This window comes from Polyodon spathula, chromosome 1, assembly GCF_017654505.1.
Source record: "Polyodon spathula isolate WHYD16114869_AA chromosome 1, ASM1765450v1, whole genome shotgun sequence".
Lineage (NCBI taxonomy): Eukaryota > Metazoa > Chordata > Actinopteri > Acipenseriformes > Polyodontidae > Polyodon > Polyodon spathula.
In genome coordinates, this window is record NC_054534.1 from 38,097,989 (window position 1) to 38,115,353 (window position 17,365).

General features: G+C 37.8%; 1 protein-coding gene across 2 annotated transcripts; it reads right to left on the reverse strand.

The window, feature by feature from the left end:
• Positions 1–87: 87 nt before the first annotated feature.
• Positions 88–13,146, reverse strand: LOC121318324 (NAD kinase 2, mitochondrial-like). Of its 2 annotated transcripts, none has more exons than XM_041254860.1 (12): positions 12,267–13,146; positions 10,219–10,307; positions 9,787–9,875; positions 6,526–6,607; positions 5,668–5,751; positions 5,075–5,211; positions 4,420–4,501; positions 3,434–3,529; positions 2,802–2,857; positions 2,656–2,709; positions 2,213–2,336; positions 88–1,630 (listed from the first exon to the last, which is right to left on the reverse strand). In XM_041254860.1, the coding sequence occupies exons 1-12, from the start codon at positions 12,516–12,518 to the stop codon at positions 1,495–1,497; spliced, it is 1,281 nt and encodes a 426-aa protein (XP_041110794.1). In that variant the 5' UTR covers positions 12,519–13,146; the 3' UTR covers positions 88–1,494. The 2 variants fall into 2 exon arrangements, with proteins under 2 accessions (XP_041110794.1, XP_041110785.1); XM_041254851.1 differs by having other exon boundaries at positions 3,434–3,577.
• Positions 13,147–17,365: the final 4,219 nt, after the last annotated feature.

A 17,365-nucleotide genomic window follows, 5' to 3' on the forward strand; every position in this document is an offset into this window, starting at 1 on the left:
CATGAGAAACACAAAATATGCAAACATAGATGCTTTTTACAATGTACCACCTACCGCTGCAAATCCATCTCAATTTTGGGTGCAGCGTCATAGCCAGTTTCAAAGCCACGATTCTGCCTCAGTCCACCAGAAATACGCAGTTGCGAATTCAGTGCATTATAAAAGTTGCATGAAGTATGCATATAAATCATGCAAGTACGCTCTGTAGCAATAAGCGGCGTGCAGTTGCTAATATCAGAATCCCACTAACATGAAAGTCTATGGGGCGGGATTGGTTCCTGGGAAAATTTTGTTAACTGAAAGAGGTCGTTGCTAATAACCAGCCTTGTGTTCTTGTGTTTGCGTGCATGTGCGTGTGCGTAGGTTTACAGTGCTTGCTGGGTCAAAAAAGTCTCCACAAGGAAAGAAAGTCTGACAAAACCTACTTTATGAAGACAAAGGCCAAGTCTTTGCTGTGTTTAAAAAATATATATTAAACAGTCATTATTGTTTTTTTAAAACAAACTAAAAGTGCCCAAATATGTTGTTTGTTGTTGACTTTCCCCATGTGCAGTTTCGTTTGACTGGAGTTAGGAATAGTAAATAAAAATAGTGAGTCAAAGCAAAGCCCTCATAAACACTATAAACAAATGTACGTGTGTGTGTGTGTGTGTGTGTGTGTGTGTGTGTGTGTGTGTGTGTGTGTGTGTGTATATATATATATACATATAACTAAAGCACAGTTACACCTCCACAAACAATAAAAAAAATGGCATCACTCCATTGATCCAAAAAGTTTACCATACCTAAGCTACAGTTGAAAATATATCAATCTATTGAAAGTCATTTATTAGGTAAATATATATTTTCTGCACGTCAGCACAACAGTGTTTCCATGTAGATTAATGCTAATAAGTCTTAACCTACTGGCCAGCTGTGCAAGTCAAGGGCGTGTTTGGAGTTATATGGCTCAGCAGGGTAGCAAAACTGATAAGTAAGTGCCAACCGGGACTAAACATCTGGTTTCCCAGACCCTAATTAGCATTCAACTTGGATTGCATGACCCAAGATACCAAGACAGCATTAGCTAGTCCTGAAATCAGACAAAAGAACTTCAGATAACATTAATACAAATGGCAAACTGTTTTTAAAGATCTTCAGCAGAAGATGCGACTCCAATATCTGGCTTAATTGCCGACTTCCACAAAACGGAAATGCATACATAGAGGTGCTATTCCTCGTGAAATATACAGTATAGAAACCAAGTAACACCTTCCCTGTTGTACTGAAGTTCCATATCCAAATGATAATCTCAAACCAACCATGTAAAAACCTCTTAAATAATGTTTAGGGTACAGTGGATAGTGTCATTCCTACCCTTTTTGCTTTATTTTTTGTACTCTGATTGCTTCTAGCCTAGACTCTTTACAGTCCTCAGAGTGGCCCATGTTATTTATGCAAGTGCCCTGAGCGTGTGATCCTTGTGATATGGAGTGTCTGGAGGCACAGCAGTTTCTATTCAAGTACAACAGTGAGAAGAGCATCGTCCTCATTCATTTCTATAGTGGCTAGCGCCCCATCATTGAACTCAAAAGATGTCCCTCCGTCAACTACCATACAGGCATCCCAGCAGCGCGAGCGGACACAGACCCTGAAAGCAAACAAAAACATTTCTCTTAGAACCACAAACACAATACCAAGGGTTACTACATGTAATAAGCATGTACAGTACATAACATTTACAGGACTTCATAGAACCTTTTCTACACTACAAGCATAATCTCAATCCAAAACTACTTATTTTGTTTAATTTCACCCTGAAGTCAGAAAAAGAAATGATTTAACCTATATCGGGAAGTGACTGCATTTACCCACACTGTATTTAGTCTTTAGAGATATGTTCATGACAAAACATGTTTTTGAACAGCAATCAACACATTTACAGCTTAAGGATCATTTTGTTACGGACTGTGCTTCTTAAAGCTTAAATTAAATCCATTTAGCTGTTCAACTGTTTAAGAGGGGTTTAGCCTAAGAGAATGTTTAAAAACACTTCAAAAACCACCTTTAAAGTTTTGTTAATAGGGCCCACTGTGTGGGTGTTAAGGACAGTTTATTTGTGTTGTATCACACAGATCTGAAGGCACTTGTTAGAGGCAACACAATCTGGAAAAGGGGTGTGTGTTTAAAAAGAAAGAAAGAAAATTCAGCAAGACTTTGTGATAGGTCTTACTTTGTAGTGAAGCCACGCTGACGGCTGCTGGAGAAGACTCGATTAACAATTGGTTCCCTCACACTGAAAAACATCTTGGGCTCTTCAGGATTAAACACCAGGGAATCATTGTATTCCTCTGTAACTAAAGGCATGAGATGAAGTCATACAACAGTACATAGTCCCACGATCACCATTAAAGCAACTTGTGATGCACAGACAGCAATACTCCAGCTGCTATACAGGGTGTCTTCTTGGATTCTCTTCAAAGTTTCCCATTTTTCTGTAAATATTTGGGAGATACAGAGCCTAGAACCAGTCAGAACGATTTCAAATATCATAAGATTTAAAAAGGCAATTTGTGGCATTTGGAGTCAAGTACTATTTTATGTTAACAATCATTACTGATTTGTGAAATCACAGCCATGTAATTTCTTGAACACCCAGGTGCTTTATCTGTCTACCTTTTTCGATTTGCTCCTTGTCCAAAGTAAGATTCAGCCCGGCTAGCTTGTTGCCTGAAGGGGGAAAAAAAAAAAAAAGATATTTGCGTCCCAGTCAAAGCGCACTTTTTAAACATGCACCTTTGGAGATTACTTCCTGGGCTTACCAATTTTGAGAACATCTTCCACTGCCTGGAATGCCAGTTTGTTAATGTTGCAGGACCTGTACAAGGGAATTACAAAATATACCAAAGCATGTGAAAGCACATTACAGGTATCAGTTTCATCACAATTACATTCACAAGTTACCTAAGAAAATGTAAGGGTGTTCTATGTACAGATGGACATACAATTGACTATATTCACAGTATGTTGAATAACTAATGTTCTGTGTATGAAATTCAGGTAACTGTTCTGTACGTTTGCTAATTAGCAATGTGCAATGTTTGTGAAGTTTTTATTCTCCTTTAAATTGAATTTACTAGTTCTGATCCAAGTACGATTATTTTAATTACAAATTAAAAGTTGTTTATTAAAAAAAAATTAAATGCTGGAAACGATGATGTCAGTGTTGTCATGACTGCTTATAAACTGGCAGATCTTCCCTTTATCAACACTGATGATGCTGCAGGACTATTGATCATATGGAGCATAGTGGGTATTGTAGGATATTAATTTGAGTCACAATTGTTGAGGAGATACAAAAAGAACACGAGCTTTGGCAAGACCAGACTGGGTAAGTTCTTGACTGTATGTGCTACTTCTCAGGAGGGGGGAGAACAGTGTTAGTGTGCTGTACCAGGCTTTAGATCCCGTTCCAGTGCACACATTGACCCCAGAGCTCTTCTGCTTTTCCCAGGGTCCATCATCTACTGAGATCTCATAATACGAGGCCCTATGAAGCGAGAATGTGAAACTGGGTTTGTAGGATTTATAGCTCGCCCTGCACAAGACAGAACACATTTACACATCAGACAGGCAGGCTGGAGGGGAGGGGTCATCAGTCTGCTAGTCATGGGGCAAGGGGGTTAAAAGGAATATGACATAGACACACTATTTTAACACTAAGAATCATGTACTAACACTGACTAGGTGAGGAAAGCGCATTACTGCTTAATTAGCTTCCCCTTTAAAATATTTTAATTCAGATTTTTGTCTGTTTTAAACTTAACACACTGATTCTAATGGTATAATTGTATGTTCTTTGAATGTTTTCACTGAAAACATCTGGCTGAATTTTGAAACTATTAAAGGCAAAGCCACATTAATTTTCTACACACCCTTATTTGTAGCGAAATGCTCCATTTACTTGAGAAAGGAAACTATAAATGGTTCAAATCTAATACCAAACTTTGTTGCTAATAATTCTATTAGGTAAAGCTGGAATTAACTTTTTCAGCTCTTTAGACCTATATATAGTCTATGAAAGATAACTCAAAGATAACTCAAAACAGCAAACCTGTAAACTAGTCTCAAACTTATACGTATATCTATGCATTCATTTTTCAGTATAGACACTATTTAGTTAGTTGTCCTAGAGTAATCTTAATGAAAGAGGAAGTTATTCCTACATTATTTTTTTTAATGAATTTTAAACAGGCTCATTTTCAGTATCAATTACAGCCTCAAATTATAATGTAAAAGACACACCTGGGAATAAAACCATTTTATATCTTACATTTGCAGTAGCTGAGAGTAAAAGAATGTGTAAGTATTTGATTAGCATTTTATACAGATTCAACCATGCATCTGTGGAATAAAGAAATACAGACTGCACGATTGTACCTGGAAGACAGCGACTCCCCAATAAAGACTTCATTCAAGGATCTAACAGGGAGAAGGTGTGGTCCAGAAGTCTCCTCTGACTCTGCAATGGAAAAGACATTTATGCGCACAGGCACTGCAGTGTTGAACACAGACGTTAGTGTTTTTCCCAACATACACAGGACAAAAATAAATACTGGGGGCCAGCGTGGCAGCTTGTTTTTGCCTTTAGTGGACTGTTGCACCCAGCTCCACATTTATAAAGTAATTAGATGCTTTTTCAAGAGGAAGACAGACATGAGGGTTGGGTTAAAACTTTAGTTTAATAAAAACATAATTTCATTGATATATTGTACTTATATAGATGTTTATCCACTTTATGTTTCAGCTTCTCATTTGTTAACAGTTTCTGTAGCCGATCTTCACCTGAACGAAATGTATGTGGTATTTATATGAGCTTGAGTATCCATGCCTAAGAAATGCTCAATGGCTAACTGCCAAGACAGGAACCATACAATAATCTTGTGCTAACGGAAACAGTGATCATTCTACATATTAACTTCACATTAAAAAGCTTGCATCTGCTTAGAAATAAGCATCCCTGTTATAAGCTAGTTACTAGTACACACAGCTATAGTGTGTGTGTCTCTCTCTCGTCTCCCTCCTCCTAACCTACTGTGGCTGGAGTTCATGCTGATCCTGTGAGCCTTGCTGTGCTGCTCAAGGCTCATTTGCTGCTCATGCAGATCCACAGGGGTCAAGTTTATTCCAGTTCCTTCCAGGTAAATCCGGCTCCTGTGACGCCACTGCCACCTAGAGGTGCATACCAAATCAACAATTCAAGACAAGACCAAGCAGAAAAAAAAAGCCAGAGCCTTCAAAGATTTGCCTTATAGCCAAAATGTTGGTTTCTTCTCAGTTTTACCTTATCCAAACACTGAACTTAAAGCACTATTACAATGCATTATTTAAATAGCCCAATAAAGTGTTGCTCTCTGTCAGGTTGCATGTACTTATACACTATTTTTAGGCTATGCAGATGTGTGTATGACCGAACAAGGAATGGGTTTTTATAACAATCCTTCCAAAAAACATGTGGATGCCATTCATCAAGATTATCTCTACAGTCTAAAAACGTACTGACATTAATGACATGGAAACCGTTCAAGGTTATAATTAATAGTATTCAATCTCCAATAACTTGCAGGCTATAGTACTGCACACTGTTTTATTCTGTTCACTACATGATACTCAGTTCTAGACACCAACCTGAATTCTCCTCGCTGAAGTTTCTGTAGGGCTTCTGGAAAGGAGTTTGTGTAGCGCACGGGCAAGCACAGGTGCCCCTCAGATCTACAGCAAAAGAATTTGAAGGAATAATGTGAACCCTGATAATAGTCAGAAAACATTATTTAAAAAAAACAAAAAACAAAACATGGGGCAACACTGATCATCTGGTGGTTAGAAAGGGGCAAGTCCTTAAGAGCTGAGTGTCCCTTATAACAGTGGTTCCCAAGGTCCTGGGGACCCCCTGTGTCTGCTGGTTTTCATTGAAACTGAGCAATCAATTACTTAACCAGACCTTTAATTGAGCTGATAATTTGCTTAATTAGACCTTTTAATTATTTTTTCAGCCCTGCGTTCAACAACAGAGCCCTCTCGCGTAGCGCCCTGTAACATATGTTAGCAGTTATTGAACGGTCTTTACACATGACATACTGCTTAAAATATGATATAATTGTATTACTGGTAGCGGTGTCTGACACTTGAACACTGAAACACACTGGCACTCAGTAGGCATGTTCTGTAGCTCAGAACACACACACACGTCTTATATGCAACCTGTTTTTACAATTCCCATTTAAATGTCAATTAATCTGTTATCTCCTAGTACCTCTGGCTGGCACACTAACACGATTTACTCTTTATCTCCTGTTTTCCTCTTGTTTGTTTTAAAAACAGGCCTATCTGATAATATTCAAATTAAATCCATCCAGTTTCCTACCACTACTAACCAATTATATAAAAGCAACTGTGTAATCTGTTTGAAGAAACAACAAGCAGTAAGCTTGTAATGAATACTCCTTTGTAGCCTGAAGCCTTCCCGTTTTTCACAATAGTCTTTACCTTTCTGGGTCGGTGTTCACTCCCACAACTGGTTTAAAGCGGTCCACAACTTTGCTGGCCACTAGCAGCATGGTGCCGTCACCTGTAAGGCAAGACCAGTTTTGACTGATTTCAACAAGCACACAGAACCAATCCTGACCATTTTTTTCTGGTTATGTTTTCCCACCCAGCCATGCAATAAGGCAGGAGTGGTCTAACTTGGCTCTTCCAGTCCTGGAGTTTGTTCCAACCCTGTTCTAAATTGTTTAATGGAACCAATTAAACCTCCATCCACACTCTGAAATAGTTCATTATCTCACTTAACCTGTTAAAACTGGCGTGGAATGGCCCTCCAGGACCTCGACTGGCCACCCCTGCAAGGGGTTGAGATGGCAAACTATAAACCTTTGGTTCAACTTTTAATAACTATTATTTTAGATTATAAAAGACATTGTATGTATATATGTTTGTTTGCTTTTTTACAGTGTTTGACATTTCATTAAACTTTTTTAAAAGGTTATAATTTCAACCTAATCGGTTGTGACTTTTGTGTTTATAACAGTTCTTAGAGGTCTGCCTACCTGCTCTTGTTACCTCTGGTACAATACAATCTAAACTGGAGTCAAACTTTAATACCAGGAAGGTAACATGATTTATTACCACACACACTGTTGTTCTTTAGCCAGGATGAGTAGGTTGGTGAAATCAAGCAGCTTCGTATAGCTTAATATACAGTATGTGACAGTAGAGTCTTCCTGTACCTTCCTGTATAGAGGAAGTAATGCATGGCTAAATACAGTCACCTTATGCTTTCTAGTTTTGTTTGCCGTTTTGTATGTTGTATAATTGCAGATGCTTGTTTACTATCACTTGATAGACACTACAGTCCCGCTGAATAAGCAACGCCACCCTGAGTGATACTATTGCTAATAGCTCAGTGATGGTGCATGGTATTAGAGTCCCCTGCAACTACAATATTGTATTATATGTGTCAGCAGATAAATAAAACTCTGGCTTTTGCGACTGCTTTTGCAACTGCAATCCACGGTCTCACTCTATCAGCGGATACCCAAGCACTTTTACATATGTGTTTTCCTACAGTCAGTTTTAATATCAATAACCAAACGGTTAAATGGTTTAAAAAAATAGGCCTTAAAACTGGATCATCAACCAAAGTGGATTTGGCGTGCACCTAAAACCAATGCTATAATAAACACCTCCTGGAAATCCTGGAAATAAATTCCCTCATTACTGCTCTGTTTTAATAGCCACGGTCATATTTTTCACTTTTATTTCTCAATCCTCGTCGTGTGTTTTGTCTCCAATTCGGGTCACAATCACTGAAGGGATGCTTTCAGTGTGTTGCTTAAACTGGGTAGAAGAGCCGGACCTAGGGTTGCCACCTGGCCCCATAATTCCGGAACACTGTGAGACAGAACAGGATTTTAAAGTTGCCTTTAAACTGAAGCAAATCAACATGTGAATTGAGCCCTAAACCTTTGCTAAATTGATTCTGGTCATTAATTATCTTGAGGCAGCATGACAATACAATAATAGCTTTTAACAAATGAAATAAGTACATCATCAATATTTATTTATTTTAATAATAGTTTTAAAAATATATATTTTAAAGTTTCTTTATAGTTTCTAATAGTGTATCACCTTCTAAAACTGAAATCATTAATACTGAGCAGCTGTTCACTATTCCTGACACCAGACAGCGTGAACACTGGATCAGAGTGGTTATTTAACTGGGAGAGTCAATGTAAATCAGGGCTCTATATTACTAATTAATAGGATATAAATAGCATCTTTTAAATATTTTGAACTGAAATATCATTTTGTACAAAATAAAAATAAATATCTTGAATAAACCTACACACGTTTATTCAAGATGCTTTTTTTTATTTTGTAAGATTTGTATTATCACAATGATTCGGATAATTAAGAAGCAGTATAAACTAAGCAAGTGCTTAGTGCTCAATTCACGTGTTTATTGCTTTCAGTTTAAGGGCAACTTAAAGACCATGTCCTGTCCCAAAGTGTTCCGGAATTATGGGGCCATGTGGCAACCCTAGCCGGACTCCTTCAAACACATAGAAACCAGAGGCTTCCCTGTGAAATGGTTCTTTTATTTAAATGTTTTAAAAACATAGACACTCCACAAAGATCACAGAAGGGGTAACAAAAAAAACACACTAATTATATAGCAGGTACAGTAACATATATTGTCATTTGCACAATGAAAATACAACGTGCATTTTTTTTGATTATCATTGTAGTGAGTCCTGGTAAGCGGTTGTAAACAGACTGGCTTGTGTGGTGACGTCAGGCCAGGAAGGAGTAGCACACAAAGAGACAGCACTGGGGTATGAAGGCACTGTGGTGCATATTTATTAATAAATACAAAGTTTAATCAAAACAGAACAAAACACTTATACAAACAAAAAGGCATGTTGGCCAAAACAGATGGAAAAACAGACACAGAACACACACGTATTACGCTGGTATAAACCCAGCACGAATAGCAATTGTAATGATTTATTTTAGTTTCTCTTTCACTCACGTCTCGTTCTGTCTCTGAACACCTCGCCGATCAGCCAAAGCTGCAGGTTTATATATATGTGTCAGTCCCCAAATTAATTAAATAAATCAATCTGGAGACGGTCACATTCTGCACAGGTTTAAATTCTGTTTTTGCCAAACCACAAGAACATCAAAAATGATTCCCACTAAGAACAGTAGTATGGATGTGTAGTTACACATATTATTTAAATAATTCCCTTTAAGATAATTTATGTTGTTAGGTATTAATTAAATGGAATAAAAGTTGTTGATTACTCAACACAAAGCAAAGCACCCTCGGTTGCCCTTGTTTACATGATTGAGCAACAGTCAATAACCCGCAATGTGAATTAATACAAAACTAAAACTCTTCATATTGTATCTGTGATTAGTTGTCTTACCTTTCTTTGGTGATGTTCCACTAAATCAGTGGGGGAATTTCTTTGCACTTGGGGAATTGATTTGAACAATATGGTATAAACTGTCTTTCCTTAATAGTGAAAAATACATAGTCATATCAGTTACTGTTTGTTAGACCCAGCATACAACTAGTGCCTGCAATAACGTCAGTACCAGTGTCTGACACCATGACCTACACTCACATCATGTTAAATACATTTTCAATGACCATGCAAAAACAAAATCAATAAAAGCAGTTCTGAAGAACCTTCAATAGCAAAGCCATTAAGGTTATGGGCCATCATGGCCATTACTTACCACCGGCAGACACAATGGCATCAGCCCACTGGACAGTCTCTTCATTGTATTCCCCTCTTTTCACCAGTCGGACCTCAATCCCCTCCTTTCTGGGCAGGAGACACAAGTGAGCAGATGAAGGATGAAGTGTGACAGATATTCAGTCGAAGAGAAAGTGATCAACTTTTGAAGGAAGATAGAAGGACTCACTGAATTCCCAAACATCAACTAATTGTGACACTGGAATTTTTTACCTGTGGGTAGCAGTTCAAATATACAGGGTGATTCAAAGCTTACTGGTAAAGTCTGAACAGTAAGTTCTGTGTTTGTCCATAAATTCATGTGTTGATCCCATTTGAACCATGACTTCTAAATCACCTTGTATATACACAAGACACTGGGTCCTGTGTTCATAAATGTTCACGTGTGGCTATATGGTCTGTCTGCTCTTACCGTAGACTGTCAACAATGTGCTCTACATTCTTAGTGTGGATATTGTGGCGCTCCAGCAGTCCACTGTAGCTTGATCCTTTCATTGCAAGCTAGAAAACATTTAATAAAAATAAATAAATAAATTTTAAAAAAAAAACTTTAAAAGCATTACATTTTTAATTGTGCTACAGGTAGAAAAATGTAACTCTTCAGTTACATTAGCCCTTAAAGTCCACTTTCCCATTGGTGCTTTTCAATTAAAAGTAAACTGGCTGTATCTAGATTGAAATTTTTTGGAACAAGAAATTATGAGGGGGCTGCTGAAATGTGTCAAAGGAAACCAATAGAAATACAACACTGTGGGCTAATTGTGTATTCAGGTTGCCCAATTTATTTGTTGATACTAGTTTTGCAACAAGCATGTCCCTTCATCTGTACTAGTGCATGATTTATCCCAGACAGCTTTTGTATTCTGTTTGTCTTTACAGATCTCAATGTTTACTTTAGGCTCTTATTCTAAAATTAGGTTACTTGGTGCTATTGGGATTAATCAAAATACACAGACAAGACAACATTTTAATTTTCAACCCTAACAGCCAAAATATGTATACTAACATTTTAGGTGTTATTTTAATGTATGTTTTGCCTACCACTACGTTTCTGAATCATTTTTTGTTGGCAATAGGGTGGTTTGGGTAACGTCTTCCATCTTTTTATCGCACTGCACAAAAACTGCACACAAAATAAATTCTGTAATTTGAAACTGTTAAGGCTTCTACAGACCGGACGTGATAAGACATACGACATATCGCACCACGACAAAAAATAAAAGATTCACACTGCCTGCGATGCGACGGGTGACACCGAAGCGATGCAAAAAAAATACAATTGTTTTGTATTTTTGTGATATTGTCGTACGCGCCAGCTAGGGAACTGACCAATGGGGAACAGCTTCCCTTGCGTGCCTTCAGCAAACAACGGTGAACGAAAAGATCATTTTTACAGTATCAAAATACCTGGAGCTGTATAATAAGGGACACAAAAATTATAAAGACATGAGGGAGAACATCTGGCAGTCCATTTCCAGAGAACTTGATATAGTTGGTGTGTATGATTCATTTACTGAAATAAGTATTCTGAAAAGCTGTATAAAAGGACCATCATACAGGTGGATTTTTTCCAGCTGATGATAGAATCGGAGGGTTGTTAACTATCACATTGCGCGCCTATCGCCACTGGTGTGAAATGTTGTGTCGCAGCGAAAGTACCAGGACAAATCACATCGCGTCTATTGTGTCCTTTACACTTTAAACCTGCATTTTCAGCATACAGTATGCATTTTCATGGAGCCGCTATATAGTCAATATATACTATCAGCTATATACTGTTGCACAGCTGATAGTATCAGCCAAGTAGTCATTTTCACTGTCATTGTTTGTGTTGAATAGTGGAATAGAGGATAATTGCCCAGATCAAAGATTTAAAAATAATAATAATAATCACCCAGCTGGAGGAGGTACACTTTGCACAAGTCTAGTTGTAATGTTTAATAAGGCAAAGCCCTGGGTCACTAGTTATAGAGGTATCAATACTGTCTAACCATGATCATGATTCGCAGGCCGGTCACTCTCTGTGACACCATGCCCTCTCAACTAGTGCAGTTTCTGGTACTGGCCTAATAACTAGCTCGTTGCAATAGTGCACCCAAACCACACAAAACCGTTTTGTAAAACTCCATGTAAAGCAGTGTAACTGTTCTAGTTTGTGACTTTTCAAGTATTGACTGGAGCTTATTGTAAACATAGCGGTACCAACTACTGCATTTAAGTAAACAAAGCTATGTATTCCACTTCAGTGCAAATCTATGTAGTTACTCCCTTATTTTTCACATATCACTTACTGATCACAACCTATAGTCACTTTATTACCTATGTGGACTAGATGTATTAGTGGCGAGTGTGCAAATGGATTTAGCAATAGTGCTATACAGCGCCCATACACTAATTTACAGCACACTCCACATAACCCGGCGTTAGTATATGTCCAGCGTTTGAGACGGAGCTACTTACCAGTTGCTTCAGATCCTGTTCAGAAAGCCCAGAACACCTGTATCTCTGCTGTTCAAACTCGCATCTGGTTGTTTTTGTTACCACAGCAACTTTCGCAGGTTTAAATCCAGCATTACCTTCCGAGCTATTTGTAAAAACATTGCGAACTCCAAGCACCAGAGGTACAGAGAGAAATACATTGTCCTTCCACTTCAAAACAGACAGAGCTGGTCGTGCAACGTACACATAATTGAATAACTTACGGTAGGTCATGCTTGCACACTGCTCTTTTACACTAATTCATCTGTTTTTGTTTTTATTATTATTATTATTATTCCTAAAGGGTTTACCGGTAGTCGAATCTTCTCGATCAGCCGTAATTTATTAAGAGCCTCACTCACGTCAGCCCGTAGACATGAAGCAAGACATTTCCACAATCAAATAATTATACTCAAATGTACATAATCAAATAGGGAGTGGCTGGCAACACTGTCCTATTCGAATGCTGTTTGTCTAAAAGTAGTAGTCATACTCTGCAATGGAAAATTTAACATTCCATACTTTGTTTTCTTCACTAGCAGTATTTAACAGACTAAACACTACGTGGACAAGGTCAGTCCCAAACCCACTCCCTCGCTCTCGCTCTGACAGTAGTCAGGCAGGTGGTCTCTAAGTCATTTGTTCTCAGCATATATGGGTGTTTCTTTTTTGTTTGTTTTGACCAGATTTCACTTCCTGTGACTTCACACAGTCCATCTAATTGACCTACAAGCGATTCCAAAATGTGTAATATTTGTTTTTATTTTGCCTATGAAGAAAGTGCAACAGCTCTCTATCATCTCGTAAGTTAAACAACTTCCCAGGCTGGCACAAACGCCGCCATCTTTCCAGCACGTTCAGTACGTCGCATGTCAGAGGGCAAGGGGAGGGAACTGCAACTTCTAGTTAACGCTTCATACCGAAAACTGTAGGAACTGAGGTATTGCCAGATCAGAGGGGTTTTTTGTTTGTTTGTTTGTTTGTTTTTATTTCTCTGTCTAAAAATATTTTGTTCCCCAAGCTTTATTCTTAAAATACAAGACCTTCCTTTACTAAGATGGTAGATGCGCTGTGACCAGTTGTGTAGTCGAGGGTATATGCATGTAAACAGCGTTTACCCACTTTTAATTTAGCAAAATAGCGTTTACCCAATTCTCATATAAGGGATGCAGAGTTTACTCACTTTCACTCTCCTGTGATATGCAAATCCTATGTTAAAGACAAAACATTTTAACATTGAGACTTACAGCCGAGATCTCGCAGTTAGAACTGCGCCATGAGCAAGGGGGGAGGGGGGCGTGATCACTGGACTGCGTTTGTGTTTATCTGTGTCTGTGAGTAAGTATGATTGTTTTTTTATGTTCTGTTAATGTTATGTTGTTGGGCGCACTGGACCTGCAGGGTGGTGCTAATAGCTAGCCTTCATCCTAGCCCGCGAAAGGATGCTGACAGAACTGTCAGTGAAGCTCGGAGCCAGCATCACAGCCGTTGTGTGTGCTGATGTGCTGAGGAGGCAAAATGAGCTGATCCCTGGAGCCAGCATTACACTTCAGCAATCAACACCAGACAGAAGGATATCTACATCATCAGATGGAAAACAACGCAAATGGATGGAGATCACATTAGTTTACCGCAAAGCTGCGTATTAGTTGGTTCTTATCTTGGCGAGAGCCGAGTTCAAATCAGCATGAAGTTCAACATCTACTCTCATGTAATAGAAATCAAATCGTTTCTATTATGCAATTGGCTCCATTGATAAGTTGAATCTCAGTGTCTAAAGTCTCAAGACAGCAGATGTGACTGACGGGAGCCGCCATAAGACCCGTGTTTAGCAGCAGTGGTTCACACTTTACTGACGGTTTACAAGGAACACATCAGAAGGATCTCATATACGCTGTTTTATAAAGAGCTCTTAACTGCAGACTTCGAGGGATTGTTTTACTGGTACATGTTTGTGCCTGGTACTTCTCTTTTAAAAGTGACTATGCACACAAACCCACAGAAACGAAATGGAATTCACATGTGCATGGCTTTCTGACCTTTTTCTGAACCTTACAAACACTGCTATCTGTTTGTAAAGCACGGCATTACTCATGTGGTTATATTGTAAAGTGTTACAACACTCAAGTATAGACTTTATGAATGTGTTATAAATAGTGCAAATACACTTTCTTCAAATACATTTAAATGTGTCCCGCATTTTTTTCTGATTAATAATAATAATAATAATAATAATAATAATAATAATAATAAAATTTAATTTAGCCTTCTGTGCACACCAGAAGTAAGCAACAGAACCTAAAGAGTAGGGCTTTATCATCTGGTAAGGCCCACTTCGTGTCATTAAATGTACCAAGCCAAGGCGAGGGCATTTAACAGAATGAGATGGGCCTTAACAGGTGGTTGGTAAAGCCCTCTATAAGGGTTATAGTGTGCCATTTTTTCATGATTTTATGCAGCACTAGTTTTTGTTGCTAATGAATACAAAAGTTGTTCCTCCTTATTATGTGAGTAATGTGGTTTGTTTAGAATTCCATCTGTGGTCTGGTGGCTTCATGGGTATTTCAGTTCAGGAACCTCATACAGAAAATCCAGCATAGTTTGTGAACTTTTTATAAAATAGCTAACTTTTAATTTTTTTTAAAATTTGGATTTGAGTGCATGTTCGTGTATTTGTGTTAAGTTTCAGTATTGAAGTTATTGTTAGGTCCTAACATTTATTTTCTAAATACATTTTTAAAAGTTGTAGCAATTAAAAATATCTCGTGGTCTACAGTATGTTTTTCATCCTAATCATGCTGTTTGTTCCATAACTCCTCACAGTGTGTGCTCAGATAAAGTTTATTCAGAACCCTCTTCCTAGCTTTTGTCACGTCTGCTGCGTTTTGCAGATTTTCACGTACTCTTTTTATTCGGTCTTATTTATTTTCTGTTTATTCTGCACACACTCTTAACTCAGGGGAGACGTTAGGAGGACAGAGATGTTATAAACTCCTAGTGGTTTATGTTTGAGCACTGGACGAGCTGTAAGTAAGTCCATATAACCTTTATTTAAAGGAAAAGAAAGACACTCAAGACTCAGTCATTTTAAGTTTTACGAATCAGAGCAATGCTCCTTTGGTTTATTAAAATGCTTTTAATATTTGGAAAAAGGTAGGTTGATCAGACCTCCAAATTCCAACACATGCAGTCTACAAGCACCCACTCCTATATTTCAGTTTCATTCAATATAACACTCTCTTAAAACCAAAACATAGTTTCAAAACCTTATAGCAATACAACCAATACATGTAAGATATAATAATGTTAGTAATATGCTTACCTCCTATTATAAGGAAAAGTAGCGTGAACAAAGGAATCAGTCTGGTGGAGATCTGCAAGTGATGGACCACTTCACCCTGTCAAGCAAAGGTCTTGAATGTGGTACCCTTTTGCGAAAAGTGTGAGTTTTTATAGGATTCGTCTCCCTAGGAATACATGGAGAATCTTTATCAAGTCCAATTCCTATCTCTTTGGCACACAACAGCCTAAAAATTTAGAGCCTTGTGCCAACAATTTTTCAAGATATGACACCTGGTCTACACATCCAATCATGATCTCACCCGCTCATTTCTCGACCCCTCCTCTATCTAAAAAGCTAGGTGAAACAAAGAAAATAATATTATTTTGAATATATGAGTGTTGTCTGAAATATATACAACACTATTAGTTATGATTATATTGATTATATGTATTAATGTCTAATAATATATTCCCTCATGCCATTCTATTCTTCAAATTAGTTTTCCTTCTCTCTTTACAGGCGTGTGCTTAACAGATATTATAGGGAACTTCCATCTTATGTTTTTCCCAATATAGAGTTTCTCTTCATGGATAATCTATTTGTTTTTTATTTAAGTGTAAGATTGTAATGTCTCTGTCCTATGAGTTTCCTAACAGCACGAATTCAGCTGAACTGCGGACGACCTCCTATTTTTTTCAGCTGCACAGTTGTGCGCTTAGCTTTCCAATTTCCAGCAATAATCAAAGTGTTTTCCAATTTTTCTATGGTGAGAAGACACTCTCTAACCTTGACGCTGGTTTGATAAGAGAACTCCGCTCTTCATGCCAACTATCCCTTTACTTTCTGGCACGGCTTCAAGACAGGCTCACAGCAAGTTATAAAGTTTTTACTTTCTTAAAACCCATCTTCTATTCTTTTTCTTAAAATTACTTTTTAAGCTTCTTATTTTATATTTCAAACAACATCTCTTTATGCTGCACCATCTTTTAACTCAGAGTCAAACTAGACAGTTTACTCCCTATAGAACACGATTATTAACTATTTTAAATGCGAACCTATCTTGATGAGAAACAATTTCATGTATATTATTATAACAGGCAGTGTTAAGCATATGGTCTTACACGCACAAATAGTTTATAGTAAAAAGCAAGCATATTAAACCTTATTTCAACATTTAACAACATTTTCTTAGGCTAAAAAGGGTGTTGCAGAAACTTGCATTCAATTCTGGGAATCAAGCCCATCTTGATAAGAAACTGCCTAAAAACTGGCCACTGGTATCAAACTATACCAGCTTCTACTGCATGATTTTATATAAAGAAAATACATAAGTTTCACAATTAAGAATTAAAACAGCATTACGCGTTACTTTTGATTACACACTTACCCAATTTTCCAAACTAAAGATTATACAAACAATACAAAGGATTATAACACATATTATTGCATTAATACATTTCATTTTAAATTCTCCAATCCATGTCCAGGGTTTCAGCTCACTCCCAGCAAGACTCCACTTCGGTCTCTGGTTCGACTCGGGCAGGCTCAGCGAACACGATAATAGGCTCTCGAATCCATCATCTCGCATCACAGGTGTGAGTCGCCATGGCCTTTAATTCGTACCTACAAGACACTTGTACATGCTTAGTAGGGACACCTTCCTCACATTCTAATTTTCCCAGATGCGCCCATTTTACTAAGTGACCCTTTCACAACTCATGCATTCAATCTTCTTAATATCTTTTTGGGTTTACATTTAAATGAGAGAAATAAACCCCTACAGAATCATTGCATTCAA

What these genes read in the sequence shown, in the direction of transcription:
- LOC121318324 (XM_041254851.1), bottom strand. Translation starts at nt 12,518, where the DNA reads ATGACCTACCGTAAGTTATTCAATTATGTGTACGTTGCACGACCAGCT. An exon ending in GTGAACACCGACCCAGAAAG is followed by an intron (nt 5,752 to 6,525) that starts GTAAAGACTATT and finishes CTTTTGCTGTAG; the next exon opens with ATCTGAGGGGCACCTGTGCT. An exon ending in CAAGGAGCAAATCGAAAAAG is followed by an intron (nt 2,337 to 2,655) that starts GTAGACAGATAA and finishes TCATGCCTTTAG; the next exon opens with TTACAGAGGAATACAATGAT.